This window comes from Sciurus carolinensis, chromosome 4, assembly GCF_902686445.1.
Source record: "Sciurus carolinensis chromosome 4, mSciCar1.2, whole genome shotgun sequence".
In the NCBI taxonomy this organism is placed as follows: domain Eukaryota; kingdom Metazoa; phylum Chordata; class Mammalia; order Rodentia; family Sciuridae; genus Sciurus; species Sciurus carolinensis.
In genome coordinates this window covers 142,966-161,717 of record NC_062216.1, presented here as the reverse complement: position 1 = coordinate 161,717, position 18,752 = coordinate 142,966, and the positions used below count along the sequence as shown (strand labels likewise).

The following is an 18,752-nucleotide window of genomic DNA, read 5'->3' as shown; positions in this document are numbered from 1 at the left end:
TTTTTACTGGACTCCTCAGGATTTTCTATGTGAAAAATCGTGTTGCCTGTACATTATAGTGCTCTTCTCCTTCTGCCTGGGTGCTTTCTGTTTCTTTGTCTTAACTAGTTGCGCCTGTGGGACTCCAGCAGAACTCAGGCAGCGTGTGGAAAGTCGGGCCTGGGTAGCTCGGGCAGACCTGGGGCACCCGACTGCTCACCCTCATTCTGGTGTGCAGCGCGCTGTGCCCAGAGCCGAGCCCTGGACTGAGGAGCGGTGCCTCCGTCCCCTCGTGAAGGGACTGTTACAGGGCTGCTCAGGGCTGGCCGCTCCCTTTCCCTTGCCGCCGTGCCGCCTGGCAGGCCACTGCGCTGCCACTGCCTCTGTGTCTGCCGTCCCCTTCCCTTTCTCTGACCTCCTTGTCCTCCAGCAGTTTCAGTTGTTATTTTAAGCTCAGGAAATCTGGAGCCATATCCTGTCCAGTTTTATCCCACACTGAGACCACCAGGCCTGTTTCCGCGATGCTTTGTTTGGATGTGATGTTTGAGCACTCACTGTGCGTGGCCCTGCCGGTGCTGGGATGGCGTGTGGTGTGGGTCTTTCCTTGTCCCTCTGCATCCAGCTTTCAGGACTGGCAGGTCCTCCTTCCTCCAGGGCCTGGTAACACTCTCTGTTCACCAGGCCACGCAGCTATGCTGCTTGTGCCTCCAAATGCACTGCTTTTCTTGTTGTTTCACGCGGTGGCTCGGTGACGATAGAGGCTGCTTCTTGCTCATGGCACATCCCAGCAGGTGCCCTGGTTATGTGGTGTTCAGCACACACGTGGGGCCCTGGGTCCCGCTCCTTCTGAAGCAGACCAGGTATCCCTGTCCAAAAAGACGCTCGCCATAATTCAGCTGCTCCTCCCGTCCGCTCAGCAGGACGTCTGCAGAGGTTGCTGTGGTCGGTAGCTCCCTCTTCCTTGTACATGCCAGTCTGCACATGACAGGTGACAGGGTCAGTCTGCAAGCTCGTTGTGCAAGAAGATACTATCTCTGTTTTCTTGGTGAAAACTTGTGAAACTGTGTCTGGTCTAGAGATGGAGAAGAAAGTGCTTGTTGGGTGGGGGGAAGGGAAAAAATAACAGAATGAATCAAACATTACCCTATGTAAATTTATGATCACACAAATGGTATGCCTTTACGCCATGTCCAGAGAAACAACATGTATCCCATTTGTTTACAATAAAAAAAAAAATTCCCATGAGAGGAACAGGTATTTAAAAAAAAAAAAAAAAAGAAAGTGCTTGTCATGTGAACCTCCAAGCTCCCCCACTGGGTATAAAGTTCAAAGAATTTCCAGAATTTTCTGAATCTTTGTTCAGAGGAAGAGTTCTTAGGCGAGAGCCACCTCTGAACCCTGCAGGCAATGAAAAACTTCCTACAACTCCTAAAACTTCCTCAGGTGTGCAGTCTCTTCTGTGCTGCTTCACCTCACCACGCCTGTCAAGTGGCGGTCCAGGCTGCCAGGGGACCTGGAAGTGGCACACTGACCTGAGAGGACTCTGCCCAAGGCCCTCCGCAGGGAGGGGCGTGTCTCCAGGAGGATGCTCATGCCCGGGCCTGGGTCCTGCTTGTCCTCCTCCTCGGCTGCACCCAGCTCACTGGCCAGACCCCTCTGCCTCCGTGTGGCTCTTGTCTTCACCTCCCTTGCGTTTCCCTCCCGCGCTGGTAACCAGGGAAGTCTGGAGTATAGCTGTTGATCTGAATTTGCTCAGGCCGTCTCCTGGGAGAGGGACAGGGCCTTTGACTGACTTGTTGGGTGGTGTGCCTTGCACACCCCTTGTTGTGGCTGAGGATGTCCAGAGACTAGGAGGAGGGGACAGGCAAGTCATCGTTAGCTTCTGCCCACCGGTAGGTGCCCATGCACTCCTTGGCATTTTGATTGGCAGAAGGGATGGATTTAATGGATTGAGCTCTTCATTGGGACTGCTTTTTCCAGTTTTTTGAAAAAAGAGGAGAGATATTTTAAGCATTTTCAATATTGTGAAAATAAATATTTATCCTTTTAAAAGACTCCTCCCATCCCCGAGTGTCACAGGAGGGCCAGCCTGGTGAGTTGGTTGTTAAACGGTCGCGTGTTTAATGACCAAGGTGTGCGTGGGTTGTATGGAGTAAGTCCTTTTCAGTACTTTACAGCCTGGCTGAACAAAAGAACGCCTGCACAGGGAAGCCACTGCTGCTTCAGGTCTGCAGATCACTGCTAGCTAGGCAGTCCTAGGGGTTTATTTCAGATTGCGTAAGTAATTCCGAATGTATTAACTAACAGGTTTTCATCAGGCATATGAGATGGGGTGAAGGTTAGAATGTGTATTGGTAATATAAACTGAATATTGAAATATGAAAGGCTAATTTTTATTTCAGCAAAATACTTTATTTAAAACTTTAGTGTGGGTAGTAAGTTTTCCCCATTACTCCAAATAAGTAATTACCAATACTAATGGTAATTAGCCATTTAGTTTTTAAATATATTTATTTGGAAAGGACACACAGTGGAGATGCTGGAGAGGCAGCCTAAGCCACAGAGATGGAGTCAGCCCCATGTGTTGCAGAAGCAGTTTTGCCTTTCCGATGACTGTGTGGGCATGACCTTTGGGCATGGACTTTTGCTGGCTGGAGTCTGAATGGCATCGCGTGTGTTGACGATCCTCGCATCAGCAAAGAGGAAGCAGTATCTTGGGCAGTGGCTGGCCAGGCAGGAAGTGGCTGCCCATGCACGTCTGCAGCCCACAAAGGTCAAGCCCGGCTGCTGCAAGGCACGGGGTCTCAGGGCTGTGGCAGAGCCTATGGTCTGCTCTGCAAGCAAGGGGCTGGACCCATCTGCTACAGGTGGAAGGAAGGTCGGCCTCTCCCCACAGGGAGAAGTGCTAGGACCCTCGCCCGCTCTGTGCCCGCCTCTGCTCTCCACCTTTGCATTGGGACTCTTCACGAGCAGCTGAGAGATAGTGACTGACGAAGAGGGACGCGTCACACCTGCGATGGGTCCTTGAGCAGGCCAGAGGAGGCAGAGCCCCGCTCAGGAAGTGCAAAGATGCACCCGTGGAGAAGCCCGCTGGAGGTCCTGTGGCCTGGCTCCCGACAGGAGGGTTTGTGCCCAGGACCAGGGCAGCTGCTTTGCTCTGAGGAAGCCTCCTGAGCAACAGAGGTGAAGGTCTGCAGGTCCTTGGGCCTCGGAGCCCTTTGCCTGCCTGGTGGGAGCCACGGGGAGGCCTTTGGAGCGGTGTCTGTGTCGTGGCGTGTGTTAGGCACCTCAGGAGCACTGTGGAAGTGTTGAACGCCCACAGGTGTGACCGAGGACCGTGCAGAGGAAGCAGGTGCCGCTGACTTGCTGCCTGGGCAGCACTGACTGGGGCCTGCTTGGATGCGCAGAGTGCTTCCCGCCATGCCTGAGGTGGGCAAGGCCCTGGGGTCAAGGTGCTTCTGCTTTCTTCAGTTTTGCCTATTTTCCAACTTGTTGTTTTAATTCCTCTCATTGCTTTATGGGTCATTAGATACTTATCATTGCACGTCACAATTTTCCTAGCATTTTGCTTGCTTTTTGTTTAACAAATTCAAAAGAAGTCATGATTCCAGTAGTGGCCTGTGCCCCACGCCTCCCTCCAGGAGTGGCTGTGTGGAACACTGCACCTGGTTCCCGAGGTGTGAACCCCATGCCTGCAGGGACAGCGTCCATCCACCTTCCGTCAGAAGGTGCGGTCGTGGCAGGTGTGGCTTTGGATCCTGGTGGCTCACTCACAGCCTCTCTCCAGAAGATGGTGAATCTGAAGGGTGGGGACAGGGACAACCCCAGGTCACATCAGGTGCTCCTCCCAAGGGTCCCGTGGAGGGGCTTCCTCACTGTGCCTGTTCAGGACACAGCCGTTCTCTCTCCTGATGGCAGAGAGTGGTGGCTGGGACTCGCACCTGTGATTCCACCGGGCTTGGTCTCACCAGACCCAGTGGCCCACGGCCTCCTGTCAGCCTTCCTGAGTCATTCTGCAGACGTGAGTCTCCTCAGAAACCATCGCACCGTCTGTATGAACTGCTCTTGCTCTGGGATTTGCATGTGTACCTCTGGGGACTGTGCAGAGGTAGGTCTGCTTTTGCAGAGGTTGAACTTGTGGTTACAAACATGCTTGGAGGTCTTTGTTGCTGTTTTTCTCTCTGACACGAGACCTGTGGTATAGACCCGAGATGAAGTAATTTTCCATCAGTGCCATGGAGCGGGCTCCGTGGGGCCTCTCTGATGGCGCTGGCTCCAGTCTTGTGCTGCTCTGCAGAGCCCTCTGGCTTGCACTGTGCAGTGTGACTTCTCAAGAGGAGCTTGCTCTGGCCAGGTGCTGCCTCGGCACACAGCCCCAGGTCTGCCCTTTGCTGTCCCTGCCTGAGCTGTGTCTAGGTGCTGTGGTTATCTTCCCTCTGTGCACCCGGCCGCCTCTTCCTGGATTCTGCTTCGCCTGCCAGGCTTCTCTTACTTCCAGCATCTGCACTGTCCCCTGACTCCTACCAATCACTCTCTCCTGCTTCAGCCCAGCTTCCTTGGAGGGGCCTTGGGTCTGAGGCTGAGAAGCCCTGCGATCATTACTGTTTCTGGGGGGTGTGTCTGTCTGCAGGTAAGGGATGCATGTGGTGTGGGCTTAAAATGTGTCCCTTCCTTCCAGGCACTGGGTCCCTCTGCAGCAAGCAGGACCTTGTTCCCCTCCAGAGACTGCTCAGGAGAGGGCACACACACCTGCCTGTGTTCCAGCCACTGGGAATGGGGACAGGTTTCAGGCACCAACTCTGTTGATTTGTGAGCACAGCCTGAGGTCCTCGCATTGGCTGTGTTTGTGACCCTGGACAGTGTAGGGTGTGGGTGTGGGTGTGTGTGAGAGACAGAGAGATCCAGGGCAAAGTGTGCACACATGTGTCTGTGATCCTGGCCACTCTGCATCTGGTGTATCTGGCTGTGCCTGCTGCATCCGCGTGTACCTGGGTGTTGTGATTGTGCTATGCCATTACCAGATGAGACACTTTTGTGTCTTCCCACAATGCCAGAATTTATTGAACAACAACAAATCCACAGGGGCAGTTCTCTGAGTGCACGAGGATCACCTGGTAGTCCCAACCTGGGCAGTCACAGATTACTCATCCCATGGGAGGGTCACCTGGCGGTCCCCAGCTAGGCAGTGGCAGGTCCCTCCATCCCACGCGAGGTTCACTTGGCGGTCCCCAGCTGGGCACTCGCAGGCTCCTCCCTCCCAGCCTTATTTCTAGTATCTGTAACACAAGTCACACAGACGTCCCACAGTGATAGAAAACGGGTCACAGAAAGACTCAGAAAGGGCCGAGACGTTGCAGCGTTACAGGCTGCTGAGCCCAGAGCACAGCAGAGACAGGAGTGCAGAGCTGAGGAGTGGCTGTGGGTGGGCAGACAGGGTTCAAGGAGCAGTTCCCGGAGGTGTCGAGGTGAGAATCTGGACATGGGTGGTTTCAGGCTCAGAGCCTCAGCCTGAGTGTCAGCTCAAGGTGTCAGCTTAGAGTGGGCCATGCGTGCTCGTCACAGGCAGGGGAACCTGCTCTGCCGAGCCTGATAAGGACAGGAAAGCGGAGGTTCGTTGCTACGAGACTTCCCTGGGTGGGGCCTGTGATGAGTGACCAGGAGACTAGGTAGGTCAATGTGCCACCATGTCTAGTCTTAGGGTGCTCCTCCTTTTATGGGTCTCAAGTGAAGTGTTCTCCTCTCTTCAGGTTGTTAAGTTCTTGTGTCTGGTATTCCTGGATTCCAGGTATTCCTTCAATTAGTTTGATAAGTTGACAAGTATAAGTTATTTATCAGTTTGTGCCTTGTGGGCCTTGTGGTGGTGTTGGGCATATGGTGGTTGTTTACTCATACAAACAAGGTGTGGAGTCAATACATCTTAGCACATAGAATTAAAATGGAATGAAGAGTGGTAAATTCCTGCTTTAAAAAATAGACTCATCCAAGGCAGGAGCAGCCTGTGGACAGCTGTTCCACACACCATGGAGTCACTAAGGGCAGGCACAGCCTGAGAGCTGCTGTTCTACACCTTGGAGTCACTCAGGGCAGGCACAGCCTGAGAGCTGCTGTTCTACACCATCGAGTCACCAGAGCAGGCATAGCCTGAGAGCTGCTGTTCTACACCATGGAGTCACTAAGGGCAGGCACAGCCTGAGAGCTGCTGTTCCACACACCATGGAGTCACTCAGGGCAGGCTTAGCCTGAGGACTGCTATTGTACACACCATATAGTCACTCAAGGCAGGACATAGCCTATCTGCACACTGAATTTTAATAGTCCTTTTTGGATAGGAGCGGGGGTAGGGGATCCACCCTCCTGCCTGGGGTGAGTGGGCTCCTGGTGCCTGCTAAGCAGACTATCTTCTCTGGGCCTTTCAGCTCAGAGCCCTGCGAGTTGGCCACAGCCTTGTCAGCTCTCCGTTGCCAGATCCTCCAGTCTGATAAAAGGGTCTGGCTTTGGTTTCACAGTTGACTTAGATGTCTGAATTTCTCCAGAATTACTAGTTTCTCAATAACCTGAGTGTTTAAGCAGAAGAATATCTGAGTCCCACAGTTCAGCATGGTTGGAGAGGCAGACAACGTCTCTGCCTCCCTCCCTGATTCATGGTTGACCAGCGTGGTGTAGGTGAGGGACAGGCTGTCTGTTGCTTGCACATTGTCTGTGGTAGTGGTCAGTCCCAGGAACAATACAGGGAGAATGGCATGTGGCAGTTCAAGGTGCTGCAGAGGAGAGCAGCCCTGGGGTGGCTTTGTCACAGGGATGGAAAACTGAGTGACAGAAAAATTTTAAAGTATACTTGTGAGATTGCTTTCATTAAAATACCAAAATCCTAGGCACCTGGCCCAGAGCGGGCGTGCACTGGGTGACCAGAGAACTGACTGCCTCACTGATTCCCTACGCAGTCCTCAGTGTGTCAGAGGTACTTGGTATTCTGTTTCCTTTGTCTGCCTCGTTGAAATGGCACACCTCACTCGTCACACCCGTCTTGTGGTTTTCTAGTCTGATAGAACTTGTGCTCGATGGCCTGTGCTGAGCAGCCTGGGGTCTCACTTATCTTCACTTGGACCACTAGTACTTTAAGCTAGAGTTTTATATCTGAGGGAAATAGGAGAAAGTGTCAGTGACATCCTGTCTTTGTCTTGAAGTGACATTGGGGTATTTTGTGACATCTTATTCTGTGGTAGGACTGAGACTGAGCATCCAGCTCAGAGACCCAGTTTGGCAGGGTCAGTTTCAAACTCCCTGGGGTGTCCCTGGGGTGACCAGTCTGACAGGGGTTCAGTTCTGCCCTTGCTTGAGCTGCAGATGCGAGTCCCAGGCTGGGTGCTCCGAGGGCCAGGAATAGAAAGTGGCTCCCAACACAGATCTCGGCCACAGGTCCTGCGCCTGTGCCTCCCTGCCACCTGGGTCCAGTGAGATGCATATGTCAATGAACTTTGACAAACCCTTCAGCCTGGAAGGCTCTGCTGGCACCCAGAGGCAGCTAACTCTGAGGCCTTGGTGGAAACAGCCTCAGTTCATTGGGAGGATCCCCCTGAGGAGGGGATGCAGGGTCCCGAAGTCCCGGGACTTCTGGAAGGTTTGTGTGAGAGACTGAAACACCACAGGTGAGGGTTTTCTTAAGCACCCCAGAAGTTCATGTGAGAGGACGAGGAAGCCAACAAGATGCAGGAGGTGGGAGTGGAAGTCTGGCCTCAAAAGGGACATTGGTCCAGTGTGGCTCCTCTGTCCAATTTGGAAACACAGTAGCCCACTCTGAAGAAGCCTATTCATGAGAGAGTCCAGCCTGGTGGCAGGAGCAGCAGCACCCCAGCCACCCACGGGCACTGACTGGACACTGATTCCACCGGGAGGTCATCTCTCTCCCTACCCAGGATCGTGCTTCTGGATCTGATGTGCTCAAGGCCATTATTTAAATTCCAGCTGGGTGCTTTGGTGCACGCCTATAATCCCAAGGGCCTGGGAGGCTGGGGCAGGAGGATTGCGAGTTCAAAGCAGCCTCAGCAATGTAGCAAGAAAGACCCTGTCCTACACAAAATGTAAAAAAGGGTTGGGATGCGCCTCAGTGTTATGTGTCCTGGGTTCAGTCCCTGGTACCCAAAAGAATAATGAATAAATTCCAGTGCTTCTCCCTTCCTGTTGATTTTCATGGAGGCTCCAGGAGGGGGATGCTCGGTAGTACCCCTTAGGGTACTTGGGGGTGTGTGCGTGAGACTTGGGTGCAGCCAGCAGCTGAGGGAGTCATTGTCTGGGTGCTGGTGGGTGTGCACCACGTGTATTTGGACAGAGAACACTGAGGTAGCAATGAACGAGCCGACCTCATCTGTAGCTGCTGTTTTGGCCATGTGACAGGGCCTCGCAGTGCCAGGGCACTTGCTCCTAGAAACAGTGTCATTCTGTGGGTCCCTGCTCCAGGGCAGAGGTGCGCTTCACGTGGAGCTGGGCGTGTGGTGACTGCAGACGGTCCTCTTTCTGGTCTAGACGGAGCACAAGCCAGCCCTCTGGCTGAGAAGTCACACTCCGCGAGATCTTGCCTGCAGCTGCACCACGCCCTGGCCCGGAGCACAGAGGGGCTGGCTGCTGCTAGGTCTCTGTACATGCCGTTGGAGGGCCTGCCTGTGGGACAGGCCTCTGTCCAGAGTGTGCCTCTCAGTTTTCAGGGCGGCTTGACTCGTGTTTCGTTTTTAGCATTTCGATGTATTTGGAGCTAGGTCTGCCCCACGACACACGGGGAGGGTGACGCCCTGGATGAAGCCCTGGATGCAGCCTGGTTGCCAGGGCTTAAGAGACCCAGCTCTTGTTATAGTGGAAACCCCACCTAAACACACGTCTCATCATCAAACCTACTTTAAATGTGGTTGGAGGTAAGTGCACGCGGGATGCAGGCGGTGGACAGGAAGGCAGGACTCGGACACCTGGTCACAATGGGCAGCGACCCTGGTGTGTGCCCAGGTGGGAGGGCAGGTCACAGTCTCCAGCAGCGCAGTTCTGTGCTGTGGTGGAGTGCATCCCTCTGTGACAGCCGTGGTGTCCAGTGAGATGACAGCAGGGCCATTGTCACCACGGTACTGTCCCAGGGCAGCTCGTTACGTGCTGCGATCCTGGTGTGAGCAGACCATTGTGAGCAGCAATCTGACGTTTCTCTTAACATTTCTTTAGGTTCAGGGAGCAAGTTTCCGAGGTTGGAAAGAAGTGACTTCTCTGTTTAACAAAGACGATGAGCAGCATCTGCTTGAAAGATGTGAATCTCCCAAGTCCAAAGGGTGAGTCCCCAGTGTGTGCCAAGAGCGTCCCAGGGAGCAGGCGCCGGGTGGTGGAGAGGGCCGTGTGGCCGACTGCAGGCCCCCGGCAGCCATCTGGGTTGTGGCTGTGGGGTTCTTCCCAGGGCAGGAGAGGAGCTGCACTTTGGGATGTTCTGGAGACAGTCAACTCTCCTCTGGTAAAAGGTCAGGAGGGCAGCCATAAGCATCCTGAAACACGATGGAAAAGTGAAAGGCGCTTGAGTTGTTAGCCGGGCTGGCTGGCTTTGAGGCCATCTGGCCATGCCCGAGGAAGCGCTATTGAAAATGCAAGGGCTTTCGCTGCATGGTAACTGAAAGAGCTTAGAAACGAGGACATGTCACTTATTATAAATATTCCACGGCGTTGAACGTGCACGTGACGTTGGAGACGAAGGTCACGGGTGGCCTGAGGCTGTCAGGGACCAGACCTGGATGGAGGGTGCCTGGGTCGGGACTGCAGAGGCGGCGCTCCTGGAGAAGCCCCGACTGTGCCTGTGAGCCGCCCAAGCAGCCTCTGGACAGCGCGGCCTGGGCCGTGCTCCTGGCCACATGCATCCTTTCCTTTGGTAGGAGGCGTTCTTAGCTCTTCTTCTTTTTGAGCAAGTTAACCACCAGGCGCTCGAGGTAGCTGGCTACCTGAGGAGCCCTTCCCTGTCCTGCGTCTGTGCTGTCCGTGACTCCTTCACCTGGCCTGCGTGGCTCAGGCCTGTTGTGTCTGGACTAGCCTTTGCCTCTGCAGGTGGAGCCCTGAGCACAGCTCTACAAGCTTCCTCAACAGTGGGAGCAACTGCTTCTCATGATTTCCTTATTAACTTTAATACTTGTTCAAACCTGCACACACAGGGTAGCTTTCCGAGCAATTTAAAACTTCTAGGCAAAGAGCTTCATAGATGGACGGATTTATGGGATGACTGGATCGCCAACACGTAACTCTTTCATTCCCTGCAGATCCAACGTGCGATTAAAAGAAGACTCGAAGACAGAGAAGAAGGCTGGATTTTGGGACAATTTGGTTTTAAAACAGAATGTGCAATCTAGAAAGCCAGATGAGATTGAAGGCTGGGAACCTCCACAGCTTGCTCAGGAGGATGCAGCGGCTGGCACAGGGGACTCTGTGCATGGCCAGCAGCCCTGGACGGGCTGGGAGGGCGAGGATAAGGGCTCCACCAGGTACAGCAGCCTGACCAGCTCAGCCAGCAGTGCCAGGTGGAGCCTTCGCTCTGCGGGGAGGCTGGTCAGCCTCCGACGGCAGAGCAAGGGCCACCTGGCAGATGCCCGGGAGGAGGTGGAGTGAACAGGAGTGCCCAGCGTGCAGCCTGGTGCTGCCATGCGAGCAGCAGGGCCTGCTGGGCTGCATGGCCTGTTAGCAGCCCATTAAGTGGTGGTGCCTCCCACGCGAAGCCAGGAACCTGCCGAGTGCCCGCACTTCACATCGAAGACCCCGTGCACCATGCCCGTGGGAGCCCGCAGGGCCTGTGCTCGGTGACCTTAGGTGCAGATGCCCACCTGCTGCAGCCCCTGCTTGTGGGAACTGGATGTGCGACCCCGGCAATGACTCACAGCCTGTGTCCTCGGCGTCTCTCCCAGGACCCTGCCCCTTTCCTTGCATGTGACGTGTCTGGCTGTGACCAACCTGCAGTGGCCATGTCACCCTCTTGTTGCCAGAAGGTGAGATGAGTCTCCCAAAGGTCACGTCTGACATGCAAGATGTACTTTTCCCTTATCGAATTGAAAAAATGTGTAGACACTCGCTGGAAAGCAGAGGGTGCCTGTGAGTGTGGAGCAGCAGACCTGAATGCAGGCCGGTCTGACAGCAGTCCTGTGAGGTTTTCTTTTTACGTCTCCTAATTTTTCTTTCTTTCTTTCTTTTTTCTCTTTCTTTCTTTCTTTCTTTTTTTTGTGGTGCTTGTACATGCTGGGCAAGCGCTCTACTGCTGAGCTGCACCCCTGGCCCACTCTTGAACTTTTAAATTTTGTTCTTTATTTGCTTTAAAACTCCTGTTCTCTTAGTATACAGATTGAGGAAATGCTGTAAAATGAGGCTGGTTTTAGCCACTTGATAATCTTCATTTTGTTTGGAAAACATGACCGTGCTCATTATGGAGTTAAAGCTGTATGTAGGATACTGAAGTGCCTCTTTTCTATTGTTCCTAGCTGTTTAGTTTTTCAACACGAGATACTGTGATCGACGTTAGATCTGTAAGAAGTTCTGTTTCCCTCACAAGGGTAGCTCTGTGCTAATTGGACAGCACCTCACTCTGCCTGTCTCTGGACACCTGACCATCAACAGTGTGATCCTGTGTCAGGTGTCTTTGGCAGGGTGACTTTAGCGTTAGGTGGCACAAATATCTACCTTAGGTGCAAGTGATGGACCAGGTATAATTTTGTTTTGATTAAAAAACAAAAGCTTCTAGTTATTGCTGTGCATTCCCTTCCTGGAAAAAAAAAAAATTCTGCCCTTGAGTTTTCAGTGTGTACTTCTGTGCCGTTCTGGGTACCTGGATGCTCCATTTAGCGCACCCACAGACAACCCGCTGCGCCTCAGGGCTGAGCACCCTGAAGTGTGTCAGAGCCTCAGACTGCGTTCTTGACAGAGCAAGCTTACTTGGTTCACTCATCTGTTCGTCCGTCTATCATCTGTGGCCACCCACCCCTCCATCCTCCATCCCTCCCTGCATCCACCTTCCCACCCATCAATCCATCTTTTAAAGTAGTTTAAAGTAAAGTTTACTTACTGAGCCTTGAGAAGGGAAGATGCTTTAAGTGCTGTTCAAATAAACATCAGTCTGTTAGAACTGTGAAGTGCGGAGGTTGCTTCCTACGGCAGAGGAGAGTTTGAATTTTCTGTACTGTAACTGGATAGCCAGTTGCAGGCACCCTCAGGTCAATGTCCTGCTGCATGGGCTGTGACCCTGTCCTCCCTGGATACTGCTGCTAGGATGGCAAGACAGGACTAGCAAACATGCCGCCTGAGCTGGTCCAGCTGGTCTTGGCTGTGGTGCAGGAATGTGCCCTTGCGTTGTGCCTCTGGAGTGTGTGCGTGGGGTGGGGGATGCAGTCCTGGGGGTCTGGGTGGCAGCGGCTGCTGTGCCTGCGTTGGGATACCAAGTGCCTGCCGCGCCTGCTAAGGCAGCTGGGATTGGAGTATGCACTGTAAATCCAACTTTTCTTATTCGTAAAGATTAATGTAAAAAGGACCTTTTTTCTCTGTTGTATCTGATTAAAATAATTGTTTATGGTTTTCCGTGTAAATATTTATGGGTGTGCTTTGGGGGAGATGTTTCTCTGGGGAGAAGCTATTGCAGCATGGTGTGCTGTGTTCTCCCACACGGGCAGCTGTGAGGCACAGGCCTGGCACCAGGTGCTGCGGTTCTGACAGGAAGGCAGCTGGCTTTGGGGAGGGAAGGGTCCTCCTCAGCACTTCTGTCTCCTTTCCTCGTGGGTTTGCATGGTTATCGGCATCAGCTTCCAATGCATTTACCGGACCGCAGAGCTCTCCTCACTTTCCTGACCTGTGGACCTCGCACGTGTATGTTTTCATAAATAAATGAGTTCCAGCTGAAGCCATCGATTGTCTTTTGCATATCTGAACTGCTTCCTGGGTGTCCTGAGTGACCAGATGCTTGGCACAGTGTCCGCCTGCACCCATTGCGTGCCTGGTGTTTCTGGTCCTTAGGCAGGTTCGACCTTCTTGACCACATACCAGTCGCAGAACATTTTCCCTCATCTGTATTTGTATTTTGAAAGGTGTGTCCATCCCTTGGAAGTGCGTCTTCTGTGGAAGGCGGCGGCCTCTTCTAGACGGGTCAACTCCCATGGGCGCTGGATGCCCAGGGAGGTCCAGGTGCCTCTGCACCTGTTTCCAGGTGCAGGTACTTTGGGAAGGAGGGTTGGCCCTCCTTGCCTTCCGGGGCCTGGACGTGCGGTTTCCTGCTGAGACAGGGGGAGTGTTCCTGGCCCGCTCCTGCCTGCCCGGCCGGTCGTTCCGAGGCGCCTGAACAGCCAGATGGGAGCAAGGGAGCCTTCTAGCCCGAGAGCTCTGCACGCCACGCTCACCATCCTCCGAGGCGGCTCCACCGCCGCCGTGCTCCGCCTGGCTCCCGCCCTGGCGGCAGGAGGGTTGGCGCTCTCGCCTGGTAGGTCTGGCATCCGCCAGGGCGGCACCCAGGGGAGCCAAGCCTAGCGCCACCTGAGACCTGTGATCAGGAGCGACGCCGCAGAGCGCCGGCGGGACGGGACGTTCAGTCCGAGTTGGGCAGGCGCCCCGCGCCCGGGCTCTTCAGAGCCCACCGAGCGGCCCACCGAGCGGCCCACCGAGCGGGGGGCGGCTCCGTCTGCAGTCCTCCCGGGACCCCGCCTCGCCCTGGGGTCTCCCAGTCCTCCAGGGACCCCGCCTCGCCCTGGGGGCTCCCAGTCCTCCAGGGACCCCGCCTCGCCCTGGATCTTCCAGTCCTCCAGGGACCCCGCCTCGCCCTGGGGTCTCCCAGTCCTCCCGGGACCCCGCCTCGCCCTGGGGTCTCCCAGTCCTCCCGGGACCCCGCCTCGCCCTGGGGTCTCCCAGTCCTCCCGGGACCCCGCCTCGCCCTGGGGTCTCCCAGTCCTCCCGGGACCCCGCCTCGCCCTGGGGTCTCCCAGTCCTCCAGGGACCCCGCCTCGCCCTGGATCTCCCAGTCCTCCAGGGACCCCGCCTCGCCCTGGGGTCTCCCAGTCCTCCAGGGACCCCGCCTCGCCCTGGGGTCTCCCAGTCCTCCCGGGACCCCGCCTCGCCCTGGGGGCTCCCAGTCCTCCCGGGACCCCGCCTCGCCCTGGATCTTCCAGTCCTCCAGGGACCCCGCCTCGCCCTGGATCTTCCAGTCCTCCAGGGACCCCGCCTCACCCTGGGGTCTCCCAGTCCTCCCGGGACCCCGCCTCGCCCTGGGGTCTCCCAGTCCTCCAGGGACCCCGCCTCGCCCTGGATCTTCCAGTCCTCCAGGGACCCCGCCTCGCCCTGGGGTCTCCCAGTCCTCCCGGGACCCCGCCTCGCCCTGGGGTCTCCCAGTCCTCCAGGGACCCCGCCTCGCCCTGGATCTTCCAGTCCTCCAGGGACCCCGCCTCGCCCTGGGGTCTCCCAGTCCTCCCGGGACCCCGCCTCGCCCTGGGGTCTCCCAGTCCTCCCGGGACCCCGCCTCGCCCTGGATCTTCCAGTCCTCCAGGGACCCCGCCTCACCCTGGGGTCTCCCAGTCCTCCCGGGACCCCGCCTCGCCCTGGGGGCTCCCAGTCCTCCCGGGACCCCGCCTCGCCTGGATCTTCCAGTCCTCCAGGGACCCCGCCTCGCCCTGGGGTCTCCCAGTCCTCCAGGAACCGCGCCTCTCCCTGGGGGGTCTCCACAGTCCTCCCGGGACCCCGCCTCGCCCTGGGGGCTCCCAGTCCTCCAGGGACCCCGCCTCGCCCTGGGGTCTCCCAGTCCTCCAGGGACCCCGCCTCGCCCTGGGGTCTCCCAGTCCTCCAGGGACCCCGCCTCGCCCTGGGGGCTCCCAGTCCTCCAGGGACCCCACCTCTCCCTGGGGGGGTCTCCGAGCCTCTCCCTGGGGGGTCTCCACAGTCCTCTAGGAACCCTGCCTCGCCCTGGGGGCTCCCAGCCCTCCAGGGACCCCGCCTCTCCCTGGGGTCTCCGCAGTCCTCCAGGGCCCACAGCCCCGGGGATGGGCCTTCTCCCCTGGCACTGGCCACAGGACTCGGTAGCCACCCGGGGCAGCTGGGGTGCAGCCATCTGAGAAAAATCACCTCCGGCACCCGAGCGCCTCCTGCGAAGGAAGAACCCCGTGGAGGCGAAAGCTTACGATTTCTCAGGCTCCACGTGCAGAGGCCCCGTCCTGCCCTCAGACCGCAGCCTTTTGCAGTCTCACCCATGGGGCCCTGACCCTGTTCATGGCAGGAAGTGACTGCTCAGCGTGCCTGCTCCAGACCTGGGGCCCAGGGTGGCTCACTGTGGCGGCTGTGGACTGGTCACATGCTGGCAGGGACACCCATCTGGCAGCACTGGGCCTGCCAGGGCTCCTGCTCATGGCTCTGGGTGCCGTGTCTCTTTTTAGTGGCCACTGGGCTGCTGTTGGACCCCACAAGCATGCAGAGTGAAGTAGAGTGGGTGCACGGGCCCCTCATGCCCAAGCAGGCAGGACTGCTGTTCCCTGTAGACTTGGTCGAACAGCAGGTGCTTTTCCCTTTGGGTGCTTGTCCTGGTTTCATTCTTGCTGTCCGGGAGGGCGGAACCCTGAGGAAAGTCGCTGGTGGAGCATGTGGTCAGCACCTAGGTGTCCTGGATGGGGAGGCCTTCCTTCCCGCTGCTGCTCTGGGCGCTGTGCCTGGAGGTGGGACCAGATGGCTCACGTGAGCTCTGGAAGGAGCCTGGACGTGTGGCTGGGCGGTGCTCGTTGGGGAGGCTGCTTAGCAGAGGCGCTCGCTCTTAGCCAGCGTGGCCGGGGAAGGCCCCCCAGCCTCTTGTAAGGCTCAGCCGGCAGTTTCTTCAGGGTCCACCTCACGAGTGTCCTCAAGTCCTCTCTTCTGGTGCTAGAGGACAAGAGGCGCAGAGCACAGTGATGGAGAGACATGCTGGAGCAGCAGGGGCCCTGAGTAACCCATTTGTTGGCGCCTGCACCTGAGTTGTGCTCACAGTGAGCCTGTGCTGGTCGCCCCAGCTCTGCTGTGCAGATAATGTCCCTGGCAGCCTGGGGTTCTGGACGTTCCTCGCCCTGGCTGGTCCTGTGCTGTCTCTGTCTGAAGACTCACATTCATGGCATTGGCAGCCCCAGTCATCTGCAGACGCTGGGGCCTGGGACCTTGGGGTCCTGAGTCTCAGGGGCCGGGGTCCCTGGAAGGTCTTTCTGAGGAGTCATGTTTTAGGGGGTAGGACGTCAGGTAAAGTATCTAGGGGACCAGAGTCTCAGGGGCTGGGACCTCTGGGCAGTGGTCTCAGGAGGCCAGGGTCCTGGAGGGGGCATGCTCTCAGGGGGCTGGGGCCTCTGGGCTGAGATGGTGGATGGGAGGGAATTCACCTACCGTCATCGATTCCCTGTACTCGTCTCTGCTGTGTTGATTCCTGAGAGTGAGATTTAGTGTTCACAGTAACAGCCCTTTGTCCTCCTGGGTCTGTGGCCCCAGAGCCGAGGGTCCCCACTTCTCTCAAACCCATGGGGGATGAAGCGACAGCAGACCCAGGCCACGTGGTAAGTGACATGTTTTAAGACAAAGGGAGAATGGGATGACTTTTAACTATTTTTAATCTTCCTGGAATATATTAAAAGTAAGAAAATGGGCAATTATTCAGCAGTGTGTTTTCAAAACTTGGGGTATTTTCCAAACATGCCATTAAGCAGTTCTGCATTCCACACGAGGACATCAAGTGGTCACCAGAAGGTGCAGGTCTGCTGGAGCCAGCCCCAGGGCCACGCTGGAGACGCATGTGTCTTGCTGGCTCAGGTGGAGGCCTCCACCAGCACCACAGGCCTCTGCCTGGCCACGGAGCTCCAGCTCTGGAACCCTCAGCACCACGCACTTCTCTGGGCAGGCCCAGGTCCACTCTGCACAGGCTTTGGGAAGAGGGTGCGGTCCAGTGCAGTCCAGTCTGGGCTTCTCACCTGGTGGAAAGCGGTATGAGATCTGGGCTCCATCTGTTCCGCTCTCACCTTTGCATGTGGGGCATAGAACCAGACCCCAGATGACAGCCGGGGGCCTCCCAGAACTGCTGATCAAAGTTTAAACGCAGAGACCCCGGCAGTGACCTTACAGGAGTGGTGGGGGGTGAAACCTGTCTTCCGTTTCAGACTGAACTAGCTTCTCACTTCCCTTGAGGGGAGACTCCAGCACACACCGCCGGCTCTGCTGGGACCCAGCTAGATTTTCTGTAGGACATTCCAGCTAAAAACCCAAACTGGAAATGAGCAAACCACATCAGACACTTAAGTACTATGGTTGCTGAAGTTGAGTAAGACCATTTAAAAATGACCCAAACGTACAAAGTGACAGTGGTGGTGGCCAGTGTGCCTGCCTTCCTCAGAGGGGAGCTGTCCCTTCCTGTCACCTGCCCTGCTGGGCACTGGGGCCCATGTGATGTGTGCTTTCCCGTGGGGCTGGCATGCTGGGCCATTTGGTGACATTGTGAACCAGGAGAACTGGCTTGCAGCAGCTGGAGCAGTCTGCTCGTCTCCAGAAGGGTAGGGTCTGCACCTCCAGGCCTTGGTGAGGCAATGCCAAGTGATCTAGGGCCTGTTGTGCAGGCTGGCAGCTGCCAGTGTGAGAGTCGGGAGGCTGGGAGGTGCCGAGGGCCAGCATCCTGGTCTCTGGGTGAGCCTGGCGAGCTGTGCCAGAGGCATGGGGCAGCCCCTCTGGGCCAGGGCCAGGCTGCAGGTTTCATCCTGAGGCAGATGTTCTCCCCACACACATCAGTGCTACATGTCCTTCATGTGGTGCCGAGCCTCTGGGGCTAGCGGGGAGATTCCTGGGCAGCAGGGCACCATGCCTCATAACACACCTGAGCGCAAAGCCCGTACAAAAGTTAATTATGTGATGCCTTAAGTCGACCAGCCTCATGCAGAGGTTTTAAAAGCGAACTTAAGAATCCGCCTGATGCCCTGGGTGTTTGTTTCGGTCCATTGTCCTGAGGCCTGGGTGCTGGGTGAGGGTTCTCAGCCGTGTCCTCAGGAGGAAGCCACAGGGTTCCCTCCACCTCCCCTGCAACTCCTGTCTGCTCTATTGGATTTGGTTTTTCTCCCATAAAGTGTATTCCGTTCCTGACCCTCAAAGGACTGGCAGGGTGTTAAGGCAAGAGGAACACATTATACCTCAACCTCGAAAAAGCTAGTTGTCATAGTTAACCTGGCATATTTCAATTTGGCTCATTTTGTTTTGGGCATAGAATATTTCATTTTTAAACTTTACAATAATATCTATGCAAAAGCAGAATAGTGCACGGGCCACCCACACGCAGTTGCAGGTTGGGTGCACAGGACTCTAATCCATGTTGGGCCTTTCCTGGGGAGCCAGGCCTGCACAGTGCCAGGGTGTCTGCTCCTGGGCAGGCCTGTTTTCCAGCTGTCAGAACAGAAGCTGATCAAGGACCATGCTTGGCGTGTGGCTGTCCTGCACCTGCAGTTTGGAAACAGGAACCCCTGGCATCCCTCTCCTTCCCAGTTCTTCCTGAATATGGTCTCATTCCTTGGTGCTATGTGGCTTGTTCTACGAATTTCCCACAAATGACACGTTGGGAGGACAGTTAAAGCTGGGTTGAAGTCAGGCTGAGTCTTTGGCATGGACACTCGTGGGCATTTTCCCTGCTGCCACATGGCATGTGGGCTCTCTGGGGAGGCTGTGTGCCAACCTCACAGCGGGGTCCTGCTGCTCCAGCACCAGAGAGGAACCTGCCCTGGGAATCAGAAGCAGCCTCACCATCCTGCGCCCACAAGGCCCAGGAGAGCTGG

At 56.1% G+C, this 18,752-nt stretch overlaps 1 protein-coding gene across 1 annotated transcript in view; it reads left to right on the top strand.

Moving 5' to 3' along the window:
- The window catches only part of Tdrp (testis development related protein), a 46,086-nt gene extending 33,547 nt beyond the window's left edge, over positions 1-12,539 (top strand). Inside the window, exons 2-3 of the mRNA XM_047550748.1 lie at positions 9,178-9,281; positions 10,248-12,539. Of these exons, the coding sequence (XP_047406704.1) occupies positions 9,178-9,281; positions 10,248-10,593 (450 nt within the window). The 3' untranslated portion in view covers positions 10,594-12,539. The remainder of the gene's footprint in view (positions 1-9,177; positions 9,282-10,247) is intronic.
- Positions 12,540-18,752: the final 6,213 nt, after the last annotated feature.